General features: G+C 39.9%; 1 protein-coding gene and 1 long non-coding RNA gene across 2 annotated transcripts in view; one reads left to right on the top strand and one right to left on the bottom strand.

Moving 5' to 3' along the window:
* Positions 1-248: 248 nt before the first annotated feature.
* On the bottom strand, positions 249-16,150 carry LOC143686109 (uncharacterized). Its single transcript, XR_013176906.1, has 3 exons — positions 16,035-16,150; positions 15,178-15,293; positions 249-1,032 (listed from the first exon to the last, which is right to left on the bottom strand). It is a non-coding gene; the product is annotated as an uncharacterized LOC143686109 (long non-coding RNA).
* Positions 16,151-16,200: 50 nt separating this feature from the next.
* The window catches only part of TEKT3 (tektin 3), a 35,673-nt gene continuing 26,009 nt past the window's right edge, over positions 16,201-25,864 (top strand). The window contains exons 1-2 of the mRNA XM_077166057.1: positions 16,201-16,306; positions 24,552-25,159. Of these exons, the coding sequence (XP_077022172.1) occupies positions 24,581-25,159 (579 nt within the window). The 5' untranslated portion in view covers positions 16,201-16,306; positions 24,552-24,580. The remainder of the gene's footprint in view (positions 16,307-24,551; positions 25,160-25,864) is intronic.

Below are 25,864 nucleotides of genomic sequence, written 5' to 3'. Positions count from 1 at the left end.
TCATTCAATGTTGCAGTTAGACTGCAGTCACGTATAATTAGGTTTTGTCTTGCCGTGTTTCTGCTGCAACATAATGCAGGACATCTCTTCCCACTCCATGGTTGTGGGATGAGGCTGCCAGGAATAAAAATAGCTGCAGCGTGGGGCTCAGTAGTCTCAAAAACATTCCCCCCAAGTACCCATAAGAACAGCAGTGTTCTCTGGAGAGGGGAAGGGAGATATCTTCTCACCTTTATTCTAACCTGTGAGACTGGTATTACTCTCAGTTTTGCAGACAAAGAAACTGAGTGGCAGATAGGGTAAATGACTTACTTGCTTGATGTCTTGGACTTGTAGGAGGCAGAGCTGAGATGCCAATTCGAGTGCGTCTTATTACTGAGGCTGGTTTCTTCAAGTATGTGCCATAGGGGCCCCTTGTATAGAGAAACACCTCCCCAGCCAGAACACGCAGTTCCTTAGCTGTGGCAGCTTGGGAAGCTGCTGTAGTAGGTGACAGTGGTCTTTAGAAGGGCATAGCTGATGGATATTCTAGAGTTGTACCCCCAAACCCTCCCACAGTATACCGTACAAAGATAAGGAAAATTGATGTTCAGCAATTTGGTGTTAAGCAGAAGTGACCATGGCTGGAGGCAAAGGGCTCTGCCTTGCCCCTGGCTGCTGAAGGGCTGAGGCACCCCTATGTCAGCCTCCTTGTATCTCACTCAAAGCATGGGTGCTGGGGTGCTCCAACCCGCAGCAGTGTCTATGCATACCGAACACTGTATTAAGAGGAGCCATTCTGATATTTAGGCCTGTATAGGCTAAGCAATAAATCATATAATTCACGGGCAGCATATGCTTAGCGTCCTCGGGGCAATTGCAGCCTCCTATGGGTGGGGTGGAAGGGGGTGGAATGACATCGCGTTTACAGGTGGCTATGAGGAATATGGTTCACTCGTCCTGGGAGTGGAGATGCTGTGCGAATGCTTCCAGATGACAGCATTGCTCACTGGGTTTTCTCTTTCTAAATAGGTGACCATCCAAAGGTTGCGCCTGAATGAGATAAGAGGAAACAATACAGAATGGCATTTATGAGTCATTCCAGGCTCAGATAAACAAACAACTTCCAGGGAAGTAGAGAATATGTAGGTATACAGTCGAGATGAGATTTACTTTAAAATTGTGTTTTTCTTTTTTATCTCATAAGACTCTTCCTTAGGGAGTCCTCTAAGCAGTGATAGATGGATCTTTTATAGCTGGGGTTTGATGAAGCACAGGGGTGATGGAGCTACTGCGGTGCTGTGATTTCAGGGCCAGTAATGCTCACCTTTGCTTGACCAGGTTGGAACTTTATTTCTGGAAATAAAATTCCAAGGAGAATAAGGCACCAGGGTTCCTGGGCAAAGGAGAGAGCCAAAGGGTGTTGGATACGGGTGCTCTAAGCCACCTTGGATAACTCTGGGTAATTTTGCTGAGTTTCTTCATCTATTAAAGAAGTCTGGACCCAGGAGCTGTTAAGAGTCTTCTCGACTTCACGTTCTGTGATTCAACTAACTTCCATTCTGCTTCTGAAACCTCTTTCTAAAGTCAGTGTGTGCTTCACGGGGCAGATGAGGTTGAGATGGAAGAGATTTGAGAGCTCTTTCTGAAGATGAGTAAATTTTAACTTCATTTAAATGAGAAATGTAAAAAAAAACTATTTAAAAATCTCATCAACAAGCCAAAAAAAAAGAAAAAAGACAATTTGTTTGCAATGTAGGTTATGTTAAATATGCAAATACCCATCTCAAACAAAGGAGATCAGGGTACAGGTGATTTCCTTGCCTTTGAAAGTCCCCAAGACTCCTGTAAAGGAAGGGCCCTTGGAATAAAATACACGAACTAGTATGTGCTCAAATCCCAATTAAATTCCTCCTGTGTAATGAAATTTGTGTGGATTCCCAGACCCCTTACCTGGGAATCAGACCCTGAAATCTGCAGTTTAGAAACCCTCCATTTGATGTATCATACCCTGCTTTGGGGAATGTTCTAGCAGAACAGAGATGTCTACACATTGTGACTCTTAGAAGCCAATTTCAGGCCTCTGAGGAGCACTTAGCATTTTAAGAGCAGTTTAAGAGACCTGGGGGTGGAGATATTAATTTCAGGCCAGAATGAACTCGATTCATTTGCCTTTGCCCGTGCCTGTAAAACGGCGGCCTTCGCTTTGTTTCCACGAGGGAGCCTGGTGCTGTTGGAACACCACATCTCCCCACACTGCCAGGCCTGACCCCCAAAGATGCTCAGGCTCCATTTCTGAAGGAAAGATTCTGCCATCTGCCCTGAGTTCCCTTCTTTCTCTCCGCCCTAGTGAGCTGGGCTGGAGCAGAAGCTGTTGTCAATCAAGGTGGAGGACCATCATGGAGCAAGCCCTAGACAGCATGCAGGTGCCTCAGTTTCCTCTGGAGCCTGATCCCTTCGTCAATAGAAGTAAAGTGTTTTCTTCATGAAAAGGCATTCCAAGTCTAAAAAGACATCTCTAAACCAGCGGTTTCAATATTCAAGGCTTATGTAATTTCTTCAACATTCCTGGTTCATAGCCTTTTCATTCTTTCTTTCTATCTCCTCCCCAGTTTGGTAGCTTCATCTTGGTTACTTTGAAAAGAGATATGGAAGACTGAGGGGGATTTAGCTGCCTTTTTCTACTGGAAGCAAGAGCACTAGATTGCTTCCATTTAGCTTTTTAATATCTAAACCAGATTTCCTTCCATCTTCATTATTCAACTTATTTGAATACTAAGATGGCTCCCTATTGCAGCTGTTCAAATCCTTCTGGCCTCCTTAATAACCATTAGGACCCTTTCCCTGAAGAACTTGGCAGTGAGTGGCCAGAAAAGTGGGCCCACCAAAGAGATGATTTATAATTTGTGTTCTAAGCTCTTTGAGAAGCGGAGAGTCATCCACTGACATTGAACAATGAAGAATAAAGGAAGGAGACAGACAAAAATAAGCAATTGCATGGAAATGGGGGCATGCTTGGAAACCGGAAACTCACTCAGGATGCAGTAGTTTTCCAAGGATAGGGTTTTCTTGTTGCTTCTTGGCAGCCCAAGTCTATGAACCCATACTAGAGTGTGTGCCAACATCAAAAGTGATGATTCAAACTAGTATGACTCAAGATCAAACTTCCCTAGAGAGAGTCTGCCTAGATTGTCTTTTATGCTGGGTCAGATTGATCAGCTGGCCAGCCTACAGATGCGTCATCTTTACGTTTGGTGGCCAGAGAATGCTGGGTTGAGGATGGGGGCTGGGAACACATCCTACGAAACGTGGCCACTGTGTTAGGTGAGAGTCCCCAGAAGCAGACCCTGAAGATAAATGTGAAAGTGATATATCAGGAAAAGTCCCCCAAGAAAAGCTGGTAGAGAAATAGGGAAGTGAGAGCTGGAAGTAGCAATCGTGTGGCATCAAGCAAAGTCCCTAATGGGGTCTCATAAAGGAGCTCGGGGGGGACAGGGCAGGCCATACCTCATAGTTGTCTCAATCAGGGGTAAGGGAGCTGGGAGTTACACCTTATTCTCAGCAGACTTTAATTAAGGCTTGCCCTGAGGACAGATTTCCAGGTATTTCCAGCTTTTCTTGTGCAGGCAGAGTAGATTCAGGCAGCCTGAGGGCAATCCTCCTTCTAGGAGGTGGAGGAGCCAGCTGTTGGGAGTGGAAGCACATGGGAAACCTGTGCTCAAGAAAACGGTCAAAGGATCCAAGGAATGTGGGCTGGAACAATTATAGCCTCTGCTACAGCCATCTACAGAATTAGCTAGAAAATGTACATTTTTTTTTTTAAATAGCCATGAAAAGTTTACAAACATCGACCGGTCCCTCCTCCACACATACCCACTCATGGACACACAATTTAATAAAATCCATAATGCAGATATCACCACCCCATTCTCTGATCATAAACCAACAACATTTAGAATAAATACTTTAAATGGCTACTCCTCTAAGACATTATTAATATTCATGAAGACTTGTGGTTCTCTCACCTTTCCTGTGTTCAAGAGAAGCCAGACCAGCCCCATGTGGCCTGTGTTAGTCAATGATGTGCTAATGGAAGTGATGTGAGTCACTTCAAGAATCACCCTGTGATCTTTCATGTCTCATAGCTAGTTGCAGTGGTTGTGGAAACATGGGTATGAGGTGGAGGTGACATGGCATGTAAGCAGCTCAGGAGAATAGGCCACACAGAAGGTGGCATCTGTTAAGTCACTGAGATTCTGGGGCTGTTTGTTACCAGTCTATAACTGACTAATACAATGAGCAGAAATTTTATACACCTGGTAATCCGTGAATCAGAGATGTAATTTTAAAGTATAGAAACCTAGTCAAGAAGAACATTTTATATGAAAGTGTAAGAGTAAGTTTAAAAAGCATTAAAAAAAAAAGAATTAGCTAAAGAGGCTGTACTCACCATGGGTCTTTGGTCACAGCAGATGCCACAAGCTGCGTAGACTCTTCCCTTTATAGTGTGGCTGCCACCACACACTGAGTTGGAAACTTAGATTGCAAAATGTGCAGTTAGTTGTCTAGCACAGCTTGTTGTCTGCACAATGTGGCATCTCCAGAAAAGGCCGAATGAAGCTAGCATGAACCCGTCAGAGGCCATCATGAATCAGTCTAAAGTTAACAAAAGGCCAGATTCTGGTTGCTTCCAGTATATAAACAAAAGATAAACTATTTTCAACAATGTCAACAAAAATAAGCTCACTTTATTTTTAAGTCATGAGAAATGTCATTTCAAGTAATTTATAAATGTACAGCACATCTTTCTCTATCCAATTTCATTTTTATTTCTTTATACTCTCATCAACTTAAAGATCTACAAGATTTTCTACGTACCCACTTATCACAGCTTACTAGGGTGGCTGTAATGAATTAGCACAAACTGGGTGGCTTAAAATAGCAGACATTTATTCTCTCCCAGTTGTGGAGGCCAAAAGGCTGAAATCAAAGCGTCAGCAGGTCCATGCTCACTCCAGAGGCACTGGGAAAGAATCTGTTCCATGCTTCTCTCCTGGATAATGGTGGTTGCCAGAAATTCTAAGCGATCCTTGGCTTAAAGAAACATCACTCCAATCTCTGCCTCCTTCCCCACAACTTCTCTGTGTCTCTCCAAACAGCCCTTCTTCTCCTTTCTCTTGTAAAGACATCAGTCATTTGATTTAGGGTCCACCCTAATAAAGCATCACCCCTTCTTCTTCTCCTTTTTTTAAATAATCACTTCCTTTTTATTTTTTTTGCATGGGCAGGCACCGGGAATCGAACCTGGGTCTCCAGCATGGCAGGCGAGAACTCTGGCCTGCCCTCATGACCTCTTCTTAATGTACTTACCTCTGCAAAGACCCTATTTCCAAATACAGTCACATTCACAGGTACCGGGAGGCTGCACAGAAATCAACCTACATCACCTGTAACCCAACCTTTCAGGCTTCGCTAGTTGGCAGTGCTTCTTCCCTCTTGAGAATTTCAAGAGGCTGAGGTTCCTTTCTAATAGCTTTGGAGACCTCACTGGAGCCTGCATCATAGTTTTTTGATTTTGTTTTTTTAATAATAAATTTTATTTGTAGAACAGTTTTAGATGTACAGAAGAATTGCCAAGAAAGTACAGAGAGTTTCCCTGTACCCCTCACCCTCATACGCAGTTTCCCCTTCTGTGAAGGTCTTGGGTGGTACATGTGTTACAATTGATGAGCCAATATTGATTCATTATAACTAAAGTCTATAGCTTACATTAGGTTTCGCTCTTTGTGTTGTACAGTTCTGCGGGTTTTGACAAAATGCATAATGTGAGGTATCTACCATGACAGTATCATAGAGAATAGTTCTTTTGTCCACATCCCACAGGTGGTAATCTCTTTGAGGAGGAGAACAAGGGACCCACTCATGATGTTGCAAACAGCTGGCTCTCTGGAAGAAAAAATCCACTGTATATGCACACATATAAGTTTATTATATGTTTTGGGGATGCAAAAATGTATAGCATACAATTTATAAATAATAATAAATAATATAATTCTCTGTATAGTAGATTCCATACAGCCTATTGATTTTTACAGAACATTTCGTTGATTGTTGCTCAACTTTTCTCTCTGTAGCCAACCTCTGTTGTACCTGATTAGCAAGTGGAGTCCCAACGTGAAAAGTGTTTGATATTTTCATTTATGTTAACAAGTAAGACAAAAAACGCAGACGTGTTGGAACTTCATTCAATGACATGAGTGACTTTGCTGAGCTGAACTATAGAGTCAAAATATTAGAAGAAAACACCGTTAATTTGTTTGTGCTTGAAAAAAATGTAATGGCTAGAAATGTGAGAAACGTTTACATTTAATCTATATTTTAACATTTTCTCCATCGCTTTCTTCAGTTTAGGAGACATTTAACAAAACAATAAAGCAAGCCTGGGATTGTAGCTTTGCTGATTTCCATGGTATAAATACTTCCATGTCAAGTTTATGCTACCAACGTGATGTCACTCAATGCAAAGTTGGGAAAATATGCTTAGAAACCCTCCATTAAATAGTATTTCCATTATAAAGATGCAATAGATGAAAATAATCTCAAGAGGACAGGAAATAGCGAAATGTAAAATAATTTGCAATTTGACTATTTACTGTCTCCATTTTTAACATAATGTATTTAGTTGTAAATTATGTAATTTAATTATAACATTGGCTGCATTTAACAACCATATTGCGAAATTCCTGAAAATTTAATAATTGTCTCTTATGAGCTGGTAGGAGCTAGCTCCAGCATACTACTCTCATAATCCATTTCTTTGAAAACCACTGAGGAATAAAAAAATATTCAACGGTAGTGTGAGTGATCCTAGTCCAGTCAATTAGATTGTCACTTTCCTACCCTCTGTTACGTGCTCTGTCTCTTTCCTTGGCAATACTCCAATGACCTTGCCAGCAGTAGCTGAGCCCAGAAGCTTATTTCTTAACTACTAAAGGTCCTATTGACTTATCTGTCTTGAATATAGTGTGTCTCTCGTAAAAGCCTACTTAGACCAGTTATTATCCCTCTGTGTAAACAGTTATGTTTCATTAATAATACACAATGTCTACAAAATCTTAATATATTACAAAAATGGTCTTGGTTCCTAAAATAGCAGATCTTTTAAGTAGTCTCGACATATTCCACCACCACCGCCTTTTAAATACACAGCACAAAATACAATCCATAACACAATTTTGTCCATATCCCAATATTTACCATTCTATGGCTCTTAACAACATTATAAACCAAAATGTGTTTTTCTCCTTTCCAGCATTCTGTTTGTGTCTTTGTTTTCTTTCTTCCTTTCAATTGTCAGGATCTCCTTTTAGCATTTAATATGAGTCATTTTTGTTTTTGTTGTTAAAGATTATTTAAAGACATAAGACTGTTAATAAATTCCAGGACCTTCTAAATGGATCTTTAAGATTAAATGTAAGGGGAGTTTCAGATCCTATTAAAAAAAAAAGTTTTTTAGGTTATGGAGCCAGAGCATTTTCTGGTCTTCCCAACTTCTGCACAACAGATAGATGATTTCTCCATAATGCACCCCACCTGATAACTCCATGCTGGATTTATTTTCCATTGAATAATATTTTTTTAAGGGCAGAAAGAGAAGTGGTCCCATGGCCAAATCCTGTGGAAGGAGGAGCCATTCCTGACGGGCTCACTGAGGACCAGATGCAAGTGAGCACCTGCACTTCATTCAATTACCTGGAAATGTCTTCAAAAGACCATCTGGTTCATTCTCTTCCCTTCAGGCCAGTAAGGCAGTATTAGCCTCCATTTTACAAAGAGGTCAAGCTAACCTGGTATAATTTGGCAATTTGCCCAATATCATATCCCCAGTAAGTTTCAGGGAGGGAAGCTGATCCCTGTTTCTCCAAGTACGGTTCTCATTCATTCATTCAACAAACAAATGCCAGGAGTGTACCATAGGCCAAAGTCGATGCTTGGTGCCAAGGATAAAAAGAGGAATGCATAAGAAAAATGCACAGCCATTCAATGTAGGGGAAAGACCACAAGCCTTGGGGTGGGAGTGACCTATGGTGGACTCCAACTCTATCACCTTCTGGCTAATGTGATAGTTAAAGTTACTTAGCCTCTGAGTCACTGTAAAATGGGAATAATATTATCAATCTTGTGAGGTTATTGCGAGGAGCGTAGACGATGTGCATGAAGCTGGCGCAGAGCAGGTGCTTCGTGATTGATTCCTGTGACCAAGGCTGGAAGGACTGTTCCTGCCCTTCTAGCACTCATAGCCTAACTGGGGAGACAACATGTAAAAACAAATCACAATTAGATAATGACTCTGATGGAAATATAAGCAAAGTGAGCCTTGAGAACCCAGAACTTTCTATTCAGTCAAGAGGCCATCAGCAAAAAATGTGATCTCCAGCATGTCATTTCACCTGTTAAATCACACAGTTCCTCCACCTGCGAAACAAGGTGGGTACACAATGATATCTAACCTTGAATGAATCTGTGTACCTTGCCTCTTTGGAAATAACCCCAACAAGGTGTGCTCAGCAATTTCATGCCATGAAAAGGTCTATTCAATGAAAAATGCTGACAGTGATACACGCCCCTCTAAATAGCTTAGTAACATAAGCAAAACACAACAAACGGATGTCACCTTATCTTTGCTGTAAATGATAAAATTCTCAATGAATGTATCATGCAGTCAATTAAGTTTCCCAAGCAACTCTCCAAAAAGCTGTAATTATTGGTATTATATTCTGTACATTAAGCCATTTTGGTTTCCACAATCAATTCATAGACTGACACTGCTGTTTGCAAATGTACTGATTCCCAACTCAGAACTCAAGGAAAACAATATTTATATTAATGGTGCAAGCTTGAATAAAACGGGACAAATGTGTTTTAAGTAATTCATAAGAGCAATGAAAAAATATATTTATTCTAAAATTAAATCTTCAAATATGTCTATGACCTATACTACCTGTGACAATGCAAATATTTTCAATTTTCCTCTATAAACAGCCAGAGACAAGGATTTATGGAATTAAAAGGATTTGGAGGAATAAGCAATTAGAGACATGGCCATATAGGCAATGTTTTCTATTTCCTTTATCTAAACATTGTCCCTCCCCAAACATACTCAGATTCTCAAACACCTTTTAGCCTTTCCTACATTTTCACTTACTTTCTTCTTTTATTTTTCCATGAACTACTCTTTAACACCCTCTTCCCTCACTCCTTGAGAGGATGCTTTGTCAGTATGTGAACTGTCATCATATCACAACTGAGTTAGAACCCTTTATTGAATACCCAGATAAATTAGCTTTTCTCCATAGCTTTGGAGAGTATCTAGCAATTAGCTAGACATGGATGACATAAAGCTTTCTTTCTCTTTTTGAAGCATATTTTTAGGACACGTTTAGTTCTGAACTTTGGCATGGCTGCATTTCTCTAAACCAGGGTTTCCCAAGCTATGTAACACGAACCATTAGTGTCCTTGGAGATGCTAACAAATGTTTTTGAGTTTTACAAGTTCTGTGGTCAGATTCCTATGGGAAAATGCAAATTGGCACATTAAAAACTGAAAATTCCTGCTTTAAAGCACTCTATTTGACTCTCAGTGTGTCAGAAATTCACAAATGTATTTGCTATAGATATTTATTTATTTGTCTATGGATTGATTGAGTGCATAGGCTCTCTTAATGGTCTAGGGAACACACTTTGGGAAACACTGATCCAATGCAATAAGAATTTTCTTTTTCCTGTGCTTAATAGTGAAGGGGAGGAAGTCACTGCATCCATCTCTGTCTCCTGGGGCAGCTTTTTTATCATGAGGGAAGCAGGTCTGCATGGGGGCTTTATGCTTACTTTTTCACAAACACACTCATGTTTGTCAAACCTTCCCTCTTGTTGCCTCTTATTTTGCCATCCAGAAAGGGTAGAACTCCATCGATCACCTTATTACATCTATAAAACCTTTTAAGGATCTCTCATGGTGGACACGGACCACCTTCAGCTTCCTGAACTTGTACTCTTGGGATTCCATCAGACTCTTTGCTGACAGCCAACATCTCCACGAAGGGCTCATCTCAGAAACTTGGGAGGCTGTGTCTTGGACAAGCCATTGTCACTTCTCTGTGGTGACTCTCCCTCCTCCCCTAGAGGTTGCCATTGTTTAGAAAGCCTAATCAAAAAATGTTATCCACAAAAGTTGTCTTTAAAACAGCCAACAAGGGACCACTTCTTTGGTACATTCTTTGCTTCACCAGCTGTTGTCAGTCACGAAACAAGGTACAGTCAATCCTCATTTTTCATGGATTCTGTATTTATGAATTTGCCTACTCGCTTTTTGATTTGTAATACCAAAATCAATACTCATGGCATTTTGATGGTCATTCATGGACAAATATAGCATGGCAAAAATTTTGAGTTACCCATCATGTACATTTCCAGCAGAACATTCCTGTTTCAGCTCTCCTACCATAAACAAGTGCCCTTTCCATCTCTATTTGTGCTGGATTTTTCACATTTTTGGGGCTTTTTGTTGGTGATTTCATCGTTTAAAATGGCCCCCAAATATAGTGCTAAAACTCTGTCAAAATATTCTTACACACACAAGAAGGTTGTGATGTGCCTTAAGGAGAAAATACGTGTGTTGTATAAGCTTCATTCAGGCATGGATTATAGAGCTGTTGGCCATGAGTTCAACATTAATGAATCAACAGTGTATATTACATAAGGTGTTTTTAAGGAATAGCACATATAAAACAAAGTTATATGTTGGATAAATTGATTAAAATGTGATCAGAGTCTTGCAGGGACCCAACCTTGCATTTTCCTTAAGAGAAATGGTTCAGTGTTTACTATTTGAAACTTCATGGAGACTTCATAGAACGTGACTACAGTGAATAGTGAGAATTCAACAAAACATCTGTCTTAGTTTGCCAAAACTGCTATGGCAAATGCCCTTCCTCCCCCATTTGGCTTAAAGAACAGGAATTTATTGTCTCATGATTTTGGAGGCTAGAAGTCCAACATCAAGGAATTGGCAGGGGTCACTTTATCTCGGAGCCTACAGCATTCCAGCCATCCTCCATCACTTAGAGCTCTCTCTCTCCTTGTTTTGGGCCACTGGCTTCTGGCTTCTATTACACTGTCCAATTTCCCTTACTAATAAGAACTTCAGCCATATTGGGTAAAAACTGCCCCCTTATTTAGTTTGGCCACACCTTAACTAAAAATGACATCATCTTCAAAGGCCCTATTTACTAAAGGGTTCACATCCACAGGGAGATGGGTTAAGACTTGACATGATTTTTGTGGGGGACAGGATTCAGCCCCCAGTACTATCCACATTTATTGGTTGGGTGCAATGGAACCTTCCTCATAGGGTATTATGAGAAAGGAAGGTTTTCATGTACATGAAGGGTAGCACCTGCCTTGACAATCTTTCAAAGCTACTTCTTCATGGTAGACTCTGGGTTAGAATCGAGGCAAAAAGCTTGGGCATTAAAGTCAAATATACCTGGGTGTTAAACAAGGAGTTTCCTCTGACCACTGGTCCTAGACCAGCTACCTAACTTCTCTATGCCTCAGTCATCACATCTGGAAAATGGGAATAATAATAGTCTATCCCATTGTGCTATTAGGAGCAATAGATGAGATGATGTATGAAAAGCTCTAATATAATATATGACATAGAGTGAGAGTTCAATTAATTCAATAAATATCAAATATCTATTCTTGTAGTGCAATGCGTGTGTGTATACAGATACAAGGAGTGCAGTCTACAGAGTGAGACAAAGATTAGCAAATAAATATAACATCAAATAGATTATATGTGCCATACAACTGAAAACCCATGGAAGGACAAATTAATTTTTATGAGAAAAACAAACAGTATGGGAGGTAGCATTTTACTGTGATGTGAAAGAATGAATAAAATTTATACAAGCAAAAATGGGGAAGAAGGGAATTCCAGGTAGAAGGAAAAGGATGCATAAATCATGGGTGCATAAAAGTTACAGGACGTTCTTGGATTCCACCAGGAAGCTGGAAAAGTTGGAGCAGGGGTTGTGCATGCATCTGTGTTTGGGACCATAGATCAAGGTAGAGTTGCAAAGCCAGGCTGGGACCAGATCATGGAGGGTTTTGGATGCTCAGCTGAGGAGCTTCAGCCTCATTTTACAAACCCCAAGGAACCTTCAAAAGTTTGTGAGCAGGATAATAATATGACAGATGTATCTGGCTCTTTCGGTTTTAAATGGACTCAGATCCTCAGGCTGTTTGGCAGCTCTTGGTGGGTCTTCCTGCTCTGCTAATGAGGCCTGACCCCTAATTTTATTTCTGCTCTAGCACTGGCAGAGGACCAGGCCTGCAGCAAATACATAAAATAAACATATGTGGAGCTACCACCAGAATATTTGGGTTCCATGAAACTGACTGGGGAGGCCATGAAATGTCAGGGGTTTTTTCTCTCACTGTAGTATGGAACCAGAAAGAGTCTGGCTTCCAAAGGCTCAGTAGAACTGTGAGCTCCCTTGTGAGGGAAATTATTTTTGCCTCTTCCAAGTTGTCAGAGGAGAGATGTCTATGCCTCTGAGGTGTGGATGGCTCCCTCCTAGGTCCCAGGACCATGCTAACTGCTGAATATTCAATGACAAACAAAGCAGGCCAGGTTCCTACTCTGTCCTGACCCTGGTATCCTGGGAGGGGAACTAAATGTTAATTAAATAATCACACAAATAAATAAATAAATAACTGGAAACCATGGTAAGTGCCATAGATGAAAGGAGGTGAGGGTGACCTAAGTGAGTCTGGGTGTCAGGGCAGTGACATTTGAGCTGAAACCCAAAGGATGGGTAGGAGGGTTCGCTAGCTGAAGAAAGGGAAAAGAGCAGTCCAGGTACAGGGAACTGCATGTGCAAAGACTCTGAGGTGGGAAGCAGCTCGTAGCAGTAAAAATGCTGAGCAAAGGTCAGTGTGGCTAGTGAATGAGGCGGGGGGGCATGGGGTGAGCTCACGAGAATGGGAAGGATTCAGTCAACTGTGACCTTGATAAGGGGTATGCATTTTATTTTAAGTACAATGGGAAGATGTATCATTATGTGACTTACACTTTGTAAAAGATCACTTTGGCTGCTGCAGTGGAACAAGAATAGAAATTGGAACCTCAACTAGGGGGTTAGTCACACAGCCCAGGTGAGAAGTGTGGTGACTTTACTTAGGATATGACATTGGAGGCAGAGCTAAGTGGACATAATTTAGGTACCCTTTTGGAGATAGAATTGGCAGGGGTTGGTGTTGGGTTGGAAAGAGGGAAGAGGGAGAATGAGGCATCGAGAGGACTTGGAAGTGTCTGTTTGAGCAACTGGTGGTCCCATTTGCTGGGTAGGGCAATGCTTGAAGAGGGGCAGGACCAACACTTTTTGCAATAAAGCATCCTAAGAAGACTAAGATATTCCCCCTCCTAGCAAGGAGCCTTAAACAGACTTGGAGGACCAAGACTGTACCCAGAAAAGAGAAATGCCAACTTGGAGGTACTTAATAGAATTGATGGTCAGATGAAAGAAAAACTGGTGGGTGCTGGAGTAATTAAAGAAAGCTTCCTGGAAGAGGAGGAAGGCAGGGGTTTGGAAAGGTAGCAATTAGAAGAAAGAGCATGCTGGGTGTGAAGATCAGCACAGATGGTCACACAGAGAGAGGCACAAGAGAGAATGGCCAGATCATGAGCAGTGAAGAGACCAACTGATCTACCCAGCTGATCCCTGCCTTGGGCCTCCGCTTCTGCTGCTGCCTGAGATGCCCTTTCCCACTCAATTTTCAATTTCCCTCTGAAGTCTCATCTGAGTCCTTGCAAAGAAGGGTCCATTCTATGGTGCTCTCACAATGTCCTGAGAAATGTCCATCACAGTACGCAGGACACTGGCTTACATACGTGTTTGCCTTTCCTAGATTGTCAGCTCCTTTAGGACTATGGGCTGTGTGATCTTTTCTCCCCAGTTGTCTGTTATGCAATAGTAGGCACTTAATAAATAATAGTTGAATGTATGAATAATGAGATTTCCAGCCTGTGATCATATCACAGACAGGGACGTGAAAGTAGAAGGACAAAAGGGTTTTGACGTTTTGCTTTCTGTACCTGCTACACATAAGAAGATTTTGCCAAACATGGGACATAATTAGGCTGGTTGAGATAAGGAAGTCCATCGCAAGGAATTTATAATCCAGAAAATCCATGGAGTGTGTCATGCCAGACTGGAACACTAGGTCAGATGTGTAGACTCAGGAGTCAGCTACTCAGAGACAGTGACTGTCTCCCTGGCGATAGAGGTGGCCATAAGATCAGCAAGGAATCTCTGTAGAGACTGGGGACATAGACTATTTAGACCATTATTTAAGATATTAGAAGCAGAAAGGAAGTTTAGTTATATAGACAGAGAAAGGAAGATTAGTTGAAGATACAGGAAGTCCTAATGACTTAATTCCATAATAGCAATGGTCTAAGTACATTTGAAGGTGGAAGATGCTAGAGAGTAAAGAAATATTTTAGCTATTTGGATGGTGGGATGCAATGTGGTTCATATTAAGCATGGTTGAGAAAGTCTCCTTTTACCAAGGATGAGAGCATAGATAAGAGAAGAGCTGGAGGGATAGTAAGATAGGGTGGAATAGAGCGGATCTTCACATAGATGGAAAACAAGTTTCCCACTCACCCTGAGTATTGAGTCTAAAGGTACCGTGGGACTTTAGGAGAGATGAACCCTTGTGTGGTAAGGAGATGAAAGGAGTAGCGTAAACATTTCTCAAGAGCAACACTGAAGCTCAGATGAAGGTGAGCTGACATGTACCAGTAGAAAGCAGACTTTGCTGACTGGTAGCATGACTCATAGTTTGAGAGCAGGATGGAGGCAGAAGGTTGTGGGATTAAGCCAGTGGTGAGGTTAGAAACAGTGGGTGGGAATCTAGGGGGTGAAGATGGATGGGACTTTAATTATTGCTGATAGCGTCCCTGATGAAGAGCGATGAATGTTGTGACAGGATGCCCCAGACAGACTAGAGATTTAGTGACCGTGGGGCAGAAAGGAAAAAAAATGTAGCAGATAAGGAAATAATAAAGATGGGCTCAAGCAGTGTGTTCCTTAGGCAAAGTTAAGAAATAGATAAGATCAGCTTTACCGCTTCTCTGCCTCCATATCTTTGATGATCTCCGATTCCACTAGACATCACATATTCATTCTTTCATTCAACAAAAGTTGATTGGGCCTCTCCTTTGTGGCAGGTCTAAAGTCATACTGGGGGTACAGAGACAAACAGAAACAGACATATGTTTCTGCACTTATGGAATGACTGAGATAAAAGAGATTGACTAATTGGACATGGAGTATTTTCCATAATTCTCTTTATAAATAGATACAAATCAGCATTGCAGGAGGTCTGCATTGTAAAAGTAAACTAACCTCTTAATTCTGGCAAAGGCTGATAATCATGGAATAATTGTTTTGGAGAGGGTCTCTCAAGTATTCAAAAATTTTTTTGTTCTTTCTTTGGAGACCAGATTTGACAAACTCATCCTGAAATGGTGATCAGGAGCTTTTTAAAGGTACCATTCAAAAGACAAATGCTACTACATGTTCACCTGTGCATTTTTAACTCAGACACAGACTGAGTTTAATATTTAATTTTCAATGACAATTGGGCATTTTGATATATGCAGAGCGCAAAGAGTGCTTGCCCATCTTGAAGGAGTTTCCAGGCAATTAATTCTGTTTTAGGTTTATTCAGCCTTTTGGCCCAAACTACCTAAACGAGAGCATCTACTGGCCTCGGCAAGGCCTCCCCAGAGTTCTGAGAATTAATGCAAAATTCAACACACTGTGTTTGAGAGAAGGGAAAGACAAAGGGAGCTCGGAGTCAAATGTTTCTTAGACCAGAAGTAGGAAAAGCCGGTGGGGAGCTTCTGGCTCAATAACACAGGAAAACAAAGGACAGGATTGGCAGTGACCCCTTTGACCTCAGGACCCAGCAGTTCTCACCTGGGGGCCGCGGTTACTAAGCGCGAGAGCGTCCTTGGCTACAGCAGCCTTCCGGACCTCACAGAGCCCGCCGCCCGCCTCTCCTAGGACCGGGCCAATCGGATCACAAGAAGCCGGCCACGGCGGCCGTTGAGTGGTCCGCGGGCCCTGACGTCACAAAGGGGAAGGCGGGGCGAGGGCGGGCCCGCCGGGTTCAAGCCTCCTGCCGCAGCCGGTGGTGGGCAGCGACCCTCATCGACCCCTCCCCTTCCCCTCGCCCGCTCCTCTGACAGGTGAGTGGTCTCCTTGGCGCCTGCCTGCCCACGGGGACGACCCCCTACAAAGCTGGGAAGGGGGGCTTCCAACATCTGGCTTCAGAATCTGGGGCGAGGTCGAAAAACCCCTGGAATTCCTCTCACCGTCTTCACTTCTCTTCCCTTCCCCACTCCCCACCCCCCACCCCCAAAAAACCCACAGAACCCCCAGGCCCCGTGCCCTTGTGATGTACGTTTCTGATGCTTTTCAGTGATGGAGAAGTCAGTTCTAAATGCGGAACCAGGAAAGGGGCGCCCCGCACCCCCTGCTAACGCCTATAGTTTCTTACACCAAGTGTTGTGCCTTTCCAAGGTGTTGCTTGTCCCTTCACTTCTCTGTTCCTTGTTCTCTCTCAGTAGTCAGGTATTCCAAGTGGCAGCTCAGGGGAGGGCAGTGCAGTTAACCTGGCCATTCAAAGACAACATTCCTGAAATTCAGATCAGCGCTCACCGCCCAAGGCCTTTTCTCTTTAGCTCCTGCCATGAAGTTGTCACTTCTATTTTGGTGGGTCGCCCAAGCCTGTTTATATTTTTTCCCTGGATGCTTACGATGTTGCAGTTACTCATTTGGTCCTTGTGAGAAAAAGCAAGCAAATAGTTTTATTAATAAACGAAGGGTTTTGATGTATCTGATAAAATATTCTTCTCTTTAAAAATGAAATATTTCACAGAAGAGTAAATATGATTCCATATACCCACTGTTTTTTTTTTTTTTCCATGAGTGGGCACTGGGACTCGAACCCAGGTCTCTGGCATGGCCTGCGAGAACTCTGCCTGCTGAGCCACTGTGACCCCATATACCCACTCTTAACTTAAAAAAAATAAGATTAAAGGGACAAGTGAAGCTTCCCACATACCCCTCTGGAATCCCGTTCTCCTCTCTTCTTTCCCAGTGGTACCCATTTACCAGAATTTACTCTACATATTTTAATATTTTTATTACTTATCTATGTATCAAAAATCAATACATGGTTTCTTCTTTTAAGTTCATATATGGTATTATGCGTTACGTACTCTAGGTTGTTCTTTTTAACTGCTGAGTAGTATTTTTTTTAATGAATTTACCACAAATTATATCTGTCTTCCTGTCAATGATTGTTAGGTTGCTCCTTTTTAAAAAATAATAGAGACATTGCTGCATTGAATTTTCTTACACATTCTCATTGTATAAATATTTGAGTTTCTCTAGATACGCATCAAGGAGTTGGATTGCTGGGTCATAGGGATTGTACCTTTTCAACTAGACATTGCCACACAGCTTTCTAATGTGTAGTAATCTTGCTTACACCATCATAGAATAGAATTCCTTTTCAAACTGCTTATTTTTTTTTGGAAGAGAGATTCAACTTTTCTTGCACTCTTATTGAATATATGCATAAGGAGGAGTCATTTAAACATTAAAATCTGGTGTCATTTCTTCTAATTTGGGTATTTATTAATGTATTGGGTCAGCGTGCTATTTTGGCTCTGATTTGAAACTGTGACTAGTTAAGCGGTTGTTACAGAAAGCACTCCAAGGGCTTCTATGTGAGCATGTCAAACCTTTGTTTGCCACTCAATGAGTCACTGTGTAGAGCAATTAACGTAACTTTCCGTATTTATGTCATCTGCAGAAAAAGATCTGTAGGTTTATATACCTTAAAATATCGTAAAGCCTTGCCTAGATGCTCTGATAAAACACGTTTTTCCAAGCTATGACCGCTTTTGGATTGGATCTATTTAAAAATGAATTTTTCCAGCACTTAAGATCTCTGTGCGATTCACTATGTTTTTAGCATGTTGATATTTACACAAGTCCCTTACAATATTTTCCCCCCAGTTTGTGAATGACTGTTGATCCCACATTAGATTAGCATAAGCAAATGTTGTATTTGACTCTGTAACACATGCTTTCTCATTTCTTAAAATGCCTTTCGGTCATGTCTAAAACTAGAATAAAAAGGAATTTTATGACCTAAGGGATAGATTTTTCCATAGCTATTTTTAGTCATTTTCCCAAATAATTTATTCCGTTTACTTGTAAAAATGAAATATTTATGGCATCGGTTAATGATCACAGTATTTGCTCCAGGTGGCTAGTGAGGAGTGAATGAGTTGAGACTATAGAGAAAACTCAAACGCTGTAAGAGGCATGCCACCAAAGTAAGCCATAGGCTTTTACAAAAGAAGGTATTATTTAGTCCTCAAAAGCTGGCTAGAATTAATCAATGAACCTATTTGGGCCTGAAGTTTTCTTTGATGGAAAGTTTTAAATTATGGATTCAATTTCTTTAATTGATGTAGGACTTTCAGGTTTTCTATTTCTTCTTGACTATCTCTGTATTTGGGGGATTTTGCCCATGTCACCTGTGTTGTCAATTTCTTGACATAAACTTAACATTGCTTTATTATCTTTCTAATGTTTGCAGTGACTGTAGTAATATTTTCTCTTTCAGTCTTAATATTGGTAATTTGTCTTCTCTCTCTTTTTCTTGATCAATTTGGCAAGAAGTTTATTAGTTTTATTGCTAGGGTTTCATTGATATTTTTCTGTTATCTATCCATTTTATATTTCATTGATTTCCTCTGTTATCTTTTTTATTTCTTCCTTCTTCTTACTGTGGGTTTACTTTGCTTTTTTTTCCCCTAGTCTTTTAAGCTGAAAGTATAAATCATTGACTTTTAGCTCATTTTTGTTTTCTAATATGAGCATTTAATGCCACAAACTTTCCTCCAAACACTATTTTACTGCATTTCACAAAGTTTGATATGTTGTGCTTTTATTCTCATTCATTTCAAAATATTTTATAATTGCCCATGTAATTTCTTCTTTGACCTATAGGTTTTTTAGAAGTTTGATGATTAATTTCCTAATATTGGGAGATTTTCCAGATAATCTTTCTGATTTAGTTCTGATATGATCAGAGAACATACTCTGATTTCATTCTTTTAAATTTGAGTCTTGTTTTATGGTTCAGAATAAGGTCTACTTTGGTGAATGTTCTCTGTGCAATTGAAAATACTGTGTAATTTGCTATCATGAATGGATTGCTCCATAAATGTAAATTAGGTCCAGTTTGTTGCAGTATTGTGCAAAATATTCTAATATATTAACTGATTTTCTTTCCATTTTTTCTATTAATTACTGAGCGTGTTAAAATATCCAACTTTAACTGTGGCTTAGTCTATTTCTCATTTTAGTTCTATTAACTTGTGCTTCATGTGTCCAAAGTTCTTTCATGGATAACTAGGCATTTAAGATTGTGATATCTTCTTCATTATTTGATCCCTTTATCCTTATTTCTCTTTTTCTGTAGTAGTATTTCTTGTTCTGAAGTCTAATTGGTCTGTTATTAATATAGCCACTTCAATTTTCTTTTGGTTAGTGTCTAAATGGCATATCTTTTTCCATACTTTTATTTTTAACTTATCTGTGTTTTATAATTAAAATGAGATTCTTTTATAGACATATTGCTTCTTTAAAAATCAGTCTAACAATCTGTGCCTTTTAATTGGATCATTTAGACCATTTGTAGTAAATGCAATTATTAGTATGGTTGGATTTGTGCCTACCATCTTGCTATTTGTTTTCTCTTTGTCTTATCTTTGTCGCTCTTTTGCCTATAGATTAATTATATATCTTCTTTAGTATTCCCTCTTTTTCTCCACTATTGACTCATTAGCTATAAGTCTGTTTATGTAGATCCCTACTGATATTTATTATATTGGAAATTATAATTGAGAAATTAAAAATATTATTTTAAAATGACAGTAATCACCCATTATAAACATAAATAACATTTTTATTTAAAAATATATTTTCTGAAACAAAAAAATTTAGTTATAAGAGTGGCATTGTTTTACATTTTTGGAAAAGTTCTTTAAGTTTTAGCTCAGTAGCTGCACTCTCATATCTACTTCTGCATTCAGTTTGTTGTGATAGCACATAACATGTAAACTCTGGGAAACTCCATTGTAAATATTCGAGAGAATGAGGATAAAAAAGGGCAAATAGCATCTCAATATTTACTATGAAAATAGTTTTGGCCTTATTAATTGTGAAGGGTCTTAGGCCTCAATGGGTATCCAGGTTATACTTTGAGAACTGCTTCTCTAAAGTTTACAATATGCAGTTTAAACTTATAGGAAATGTTTACATAATATTATTCTATGTCAGTTATAAGACCCTTAAAATGGTAAGTTTCCATTTTGGCCATCCCATAATTTGTGCTGCTGTTATCATATAATTTACTTCTATTTTTACTATAAACACCACAATAAATTTTTATTATTTTTATTAAGGTATGTACTTTTTAAAGAATTTTAACAATTCAGAAATAATTTTTTAAATATTAGTACACATAGTTACCATTTCTGACACTCTTCATTTCTTTGTGTAGAGCCATGTATCCATCTGGTATAATTTTTCTTTTTCCTGAAGATTTTCCTTTAACAATTCTTGCAGTGAAGGTCTGCTGTTTTTAAGAAAATCTTTGATTTCACCTTCATTTTTGGAGGGTATTTCAATGGATATAGAATGCTAGGCTGACCCTTTCTTCCAGCCTTTTAAGGATGTGCTTCCGTCAAATCCAGCTGGCATAGTTTCTGACAAGCCCTCCACACAGTTTCTTTTCCCCTCTACTTAATGTCTTCTTTCATATGACTGATTTTAAGATTTTCTATTTATCGTGACTTTTTAGCATTTTGACTGTGACAAGCCTTGATGGTGGTGATGTGTGGTGTGCATGTGTGTGCTGTCCTCTTGAAGTATGTGGAGCTCCTAAGACATATGGATTTATAGTTTTCACCAAAAGTTTGAAAATACACTGGGCATTATTTCTTCAAAATTTTTTGTCCCATTCCTCTCATTTTCAGACACTTCAAATACATGACGTGAGGCCACTAGATATTGTCTTATAGGTTACTAAGATTTTTTTCACTTTTTTCTTTAAAAAAATCTTTGTGCTTTTAATTTGGTTACACTCAAACTCACTAATCTTAATCTTTACTTCTGCAGTGTCTAATCTTCTGTAAATTCACTGTAGTGCAATTTTCAAAGCATATATTGTATATTTCATCCCTACTATTCCATCTGGTTCTTTTAAAAAGATAATTTCCGTTTCTCTCATTTTTTCTTGCTTTCTTTTAAATCCATGTACAGAGTTTGGTAGTTTCATCATCTCTGTCCTTTGTAGGTGTGTTTCTAAAGACTGATTTTCTTCCTGATTATGGGTCACATGCTTCAGCTTCTTGGTACATCTGGTAATTTTTGATTGGTGGTTGGACATTGTGATGTTACATATTCAAGTGCCTGGATGTTGCCAGACAGTTAAGTTACTTGTGGATTAGTTTGGCCCATTTGAAGTTTGTTTCCAAACTTTTGTAGAGTGACTCTTCAGTACCTTCTCTCCAGGGATAGTTCAGGCCTGCCTCTAAGGTGCTGACCCCTCTGGGGTCTCCGCTGTATGCTCCCAAGTGGTCACTCATGACTCCCCACTCTGGTTGGCTTGAGTTCATGATGTCTCTCTGCCCTCTGTGAACTCTAGAAGTTATTTGGCTAGCCACTCTGACAGCTTTCTTTGTCCAGGTTTGAGGAGTGTCTCTTGATACATTTGCAGAATAGTTCTGAGCAAAGACTCAAGTGGACCCATATACAGATTTCAGGAGCTCTTTTTCTGCATAGCTTCGTTTATTCCAGAATCTTGCTTCATAATTTCCAGTTGTCTCAGCCTCCCTGAGTTTCAGTTTCCTCCTCAACTCACAAAGGCTGCCAGGCTGTGTTTGCTTTTTATCTCTTTGCCTTTGGTTTGATAATTGCCTCTAAGCAGAATGCCGGTGTGATCAGAGAGCTCGGCCAGCTTGATCCTGTTAAGTCCTGTGCTGCCTGTCATACAATGTCAGAGAACAGTTATTTAGTGTATTTTTTTTTAATTTTTTAGATGTTTACATTAAGAGGCTAAATTCAGTTCTTAATACTCTATTCATGGTTAGGGGAAGAAATAGATGTTTTGAGTTTTTAGGATTTCTCAGGCCACAATGCTTTCAGTTTCCTTGATCTATATAATGACCGAAAATACTACATAGTGCAATATGTTTGTGAAATACTGATGTTTATTCAATCTACCTGAATGACTTATCAGATAGCAAACTGGAGCTAGAACTTCATTTACGTCTGTAGAACTTTGTCTCTCCGTAGGAAATTTACTGCCATACACCAGAAATCTCTACTTTTGTGAGCTTTAAACAACTGAGCTTCATGCTTCAAATTCTAGATTCTAAAGTATATCCCACTCTAATTTAGAGAAATCACTAGGGTGCTTTTGTAAACTACATTGATTTTTCTTAGTCTGAATTCTCATCTTGGGTTATAAACATATCTTCACATATCACCCCTTGGGATAGATGCCTCATGTTTCAATATTTGACAAATATGGGTTTGAGATACCTCAAGATCTTGAGGTGCTGGGAAAAGGCATGGGATAACTCTGTACTGGGAATTCCAGGGTTGAAGGACCAATTGAACCATTAGTTTTTAGGTACTTTATTGTTAAGAATTAAGCAAATGCTGGTAGGAGTGTCCCACCCCCACTTGAAACAACTTGCCAGAAGAAAACCGACTTGATTATTTCAAGATTTGACGTGGGAAAAGAGTTAGAACTAAAGGGAGCCAGAAGGACTCTCAGGCTTCACATCACTTTGCACTTCCTTTTACAAGGGCAGTGTTTTTAAGTTTCACACTCCTAGTGATCATAATGGAATTTTATTCTCCACAGTCATTCTCTAAGCTTGGTCAGTACCACATGTTTGGGGGATATGGGAAGGAAGAATTTGGGAAAAATCAAGGAGCTATGATGGTGTGGGATGCCGCCACTGGGAGGGGACCAGTTTCATCACACATGGTCTGAGTGGCTTTTGACTTGACCACAATGCTACAAATAGATTATTTTGTGATTTGAGTACCAAAGGCCTTAAGGCACATTTAAGCAATCATTGATGGATTATTTTTTCCTGAGAACTCTGTATAATTGGACCTGATTTTTTTCTTTTTCATAAACAGTTCCATAGACATTAACCCCAAAGCAGAATGCTAGTTAGATGCTGAAAAGTCTGTCATAATTTATATGGCATTCTTGAATTTCTGGACAAATAATGACTCAAAGTTCCAGACAATGGAATATTTGCAACTGGTGAAAAGGAGGAAATGGAACTATATTTTCTAACAGGGGGATAGGACCAAAATATATATTTAAGTAAAAAACAAAAACAAAAACAAAACAGCATATATTAGAATGATATATATGGTGATTAAGGAAATTCAATTTTCTGAATTAAAAAGCTCTACATGTGTGTGTAAATATATATATAGTTATAGAAATATTATCTATGTTGATAGATGAATAGAAAAAATGTGGAAAGGTGCAACTGTTTATCACCTCTTCAATGTCTACTTCTGAGGAGTTCCTTTTCGATGGGGGAGAAAATATATTTATCTTTTACTTTATATATTCCTTTGTGTTCATAATTTTAAAACCTAACATTTATTCAGCCATATACTATATGGCCGAGAGTGTACTAAGCCTTCCAAGAATTTAGTATTGTCTTATTCAATCCTTATAACCCTCTGACAGGCCTAGAATTTCTATACTGGAGGTGGTTAGCTGCCAGGAAAAGAGGGTCTAGGTGCTTTTCTTAAGGTATATTTGCCATTTTTCCCAAGACAGTGTTTATTTAGGAGGATTTGGTAAGGGGTGGCGGGGGTGTTGATGGAGCTGGGAGGGGGTTACCCCTCTAAGCAGCCCCTTGCTGCTGATATTGCTTATAACAATCCAAAGAAGGAAGTGCTATTGTTATCGCCAAGTTGTAGATGAGGAAACTGAGGCCCAGAGAGATTAAGTAACTAGTTAAGTGTCACACAGCTCCAAGATTTGAATCCCTATCTGTCAAAATGCAGAGTTTGGGCTCTTACTTTGTGTTTGTTACAAAGAGACAATTTTACTTTCATAATTAAAATAAATTAGAAAATTCCAAGGTCTTATCTGAAAAAATGTGAGGAACAGAGATGAAAATGTATATGTAGGTAGGAATGTATTATCACTTGGAAAGGTGGATATCAAAGTGTAGAGTAAACATCTCATTTCTTAGGGAGCAATGCTACTGGCACTAAGTCAGGTCTGGCCTTTTATTTGTAAGTTTCTCCCAAAGATTAATTCATATGACTATTTTTACTTTTTTTTTTTCTTAACAGGAGAGATTTATAAACAGTATTTGAGCACCATGGAGCTTTTAGGTTCTACTTTAACGGCAACTTATGCCCACCCTAGACCAACACCGACCAACTTCCTCCCAGCCGTCAGCACAGTGGCATCAAGCTACAGGGACCGCTTCCCCCACTACAACTTGACCCATAGCTTGAGCCTTCCTTGGAGGCCGAACACATACTACAGAGTAGCCTCCAACTTGCCGAACTTGGCCCCGTACTGCACCAGATCCCAGAGGGTGTCTGAGAGCACAATGCTTCCCTTCGTTTCCAACAGAACCACCCTCTTCACCAGGTATACTCCTGATGATTGGTACAGGTCCAACCTGACCAATTACCAAGAGTGCAACACCTCCCGGCACAATGCGGAGAGACTAAGGGTAGACACATCTCGCCTGATTCAAGACAAATACCAACAAACCAGAAAAACCCAGGCAGACTCCACCCAAAATTTGGGAGAACGAGTTAATGACATCGGCTTTTGGAAATCTGAAATCATTCATGAGTTGGACGAAATGATTGGGGAGACAAATGCACTTACTGATATTAAGAAAAGATTGGAGAGAGCTCTGGTGGAGACGGAAGCCCCACTTCAGGTAAAAATGAGAACTTACGATAAAACACGATGCATTTTCATGATTGCAATCCACTGGCTGAATGTCTGAGGGTGTTTATATGTTGAATTATGCTTCCTATCACCTGTTAGAGCCCATCCCTTATCAGTAAATCTGTAGCCAGTTTCAGCAATGGTAGAGACATTGCCACTTTACATGTTGTACAGAACATCCACCTAACTAGAAAGAATTCTGAATGCAATACAAAGACTGCTCATTAGAGAGATATGATTAAGATGCACAGTGTTTTATGGTGGAAATGCTAGCTTCTCTTAAATGGGCTGCCTGATTACTGTTGTTCCTGAGTTTATGTAAACATTATTTGAGATTTATTTTTTAAAATCATTTTCTATTGTTACTCTATTCTATTTATTCTTTTAGTCTGTCCTGCAATAACCCCCTGTGCCTACTTTATGATTCCATTTCAGGGCACAGTGAACATATCAAATGAGACCATTTCAGGAGATGGAATGAGTTTCATTAAGTGGAAAAGTAGGACTGAGGGTAGGTCAGTGACCCGGGTAGGGGCAACTGGTTGCATCTAACCAGCTTCTGAATGGACTCAAATCCCCTCTAACCCTCTGAGCACTTCGTGGGCTCTCCAACCCACTCTGTCCTCCACCACTGAAAGAAGACATTGTTTTCGAAGAGGTGTGTGGTAGTTAGGTTCAGGTGTCAACTTGGCCA

This window comes from Tamandua tetradactyla, chromosome 6 (assembly GCF_023851605.1).
Source record: "Tamandua tetradactyla isolate mTamTet1 chromosome 6, mTamTet1.pri, whole genome shotgun sequence".
Lineage (NCBI taxonomy): Eukaryota > Metazoa > Chordata > Mammalia > Pilosa > Myrmecophagidae > Tamandua > Tamandua tetradactyla.
This window is presented reverse-complemented; position numbering and strand designations above follow the sequence as displayed.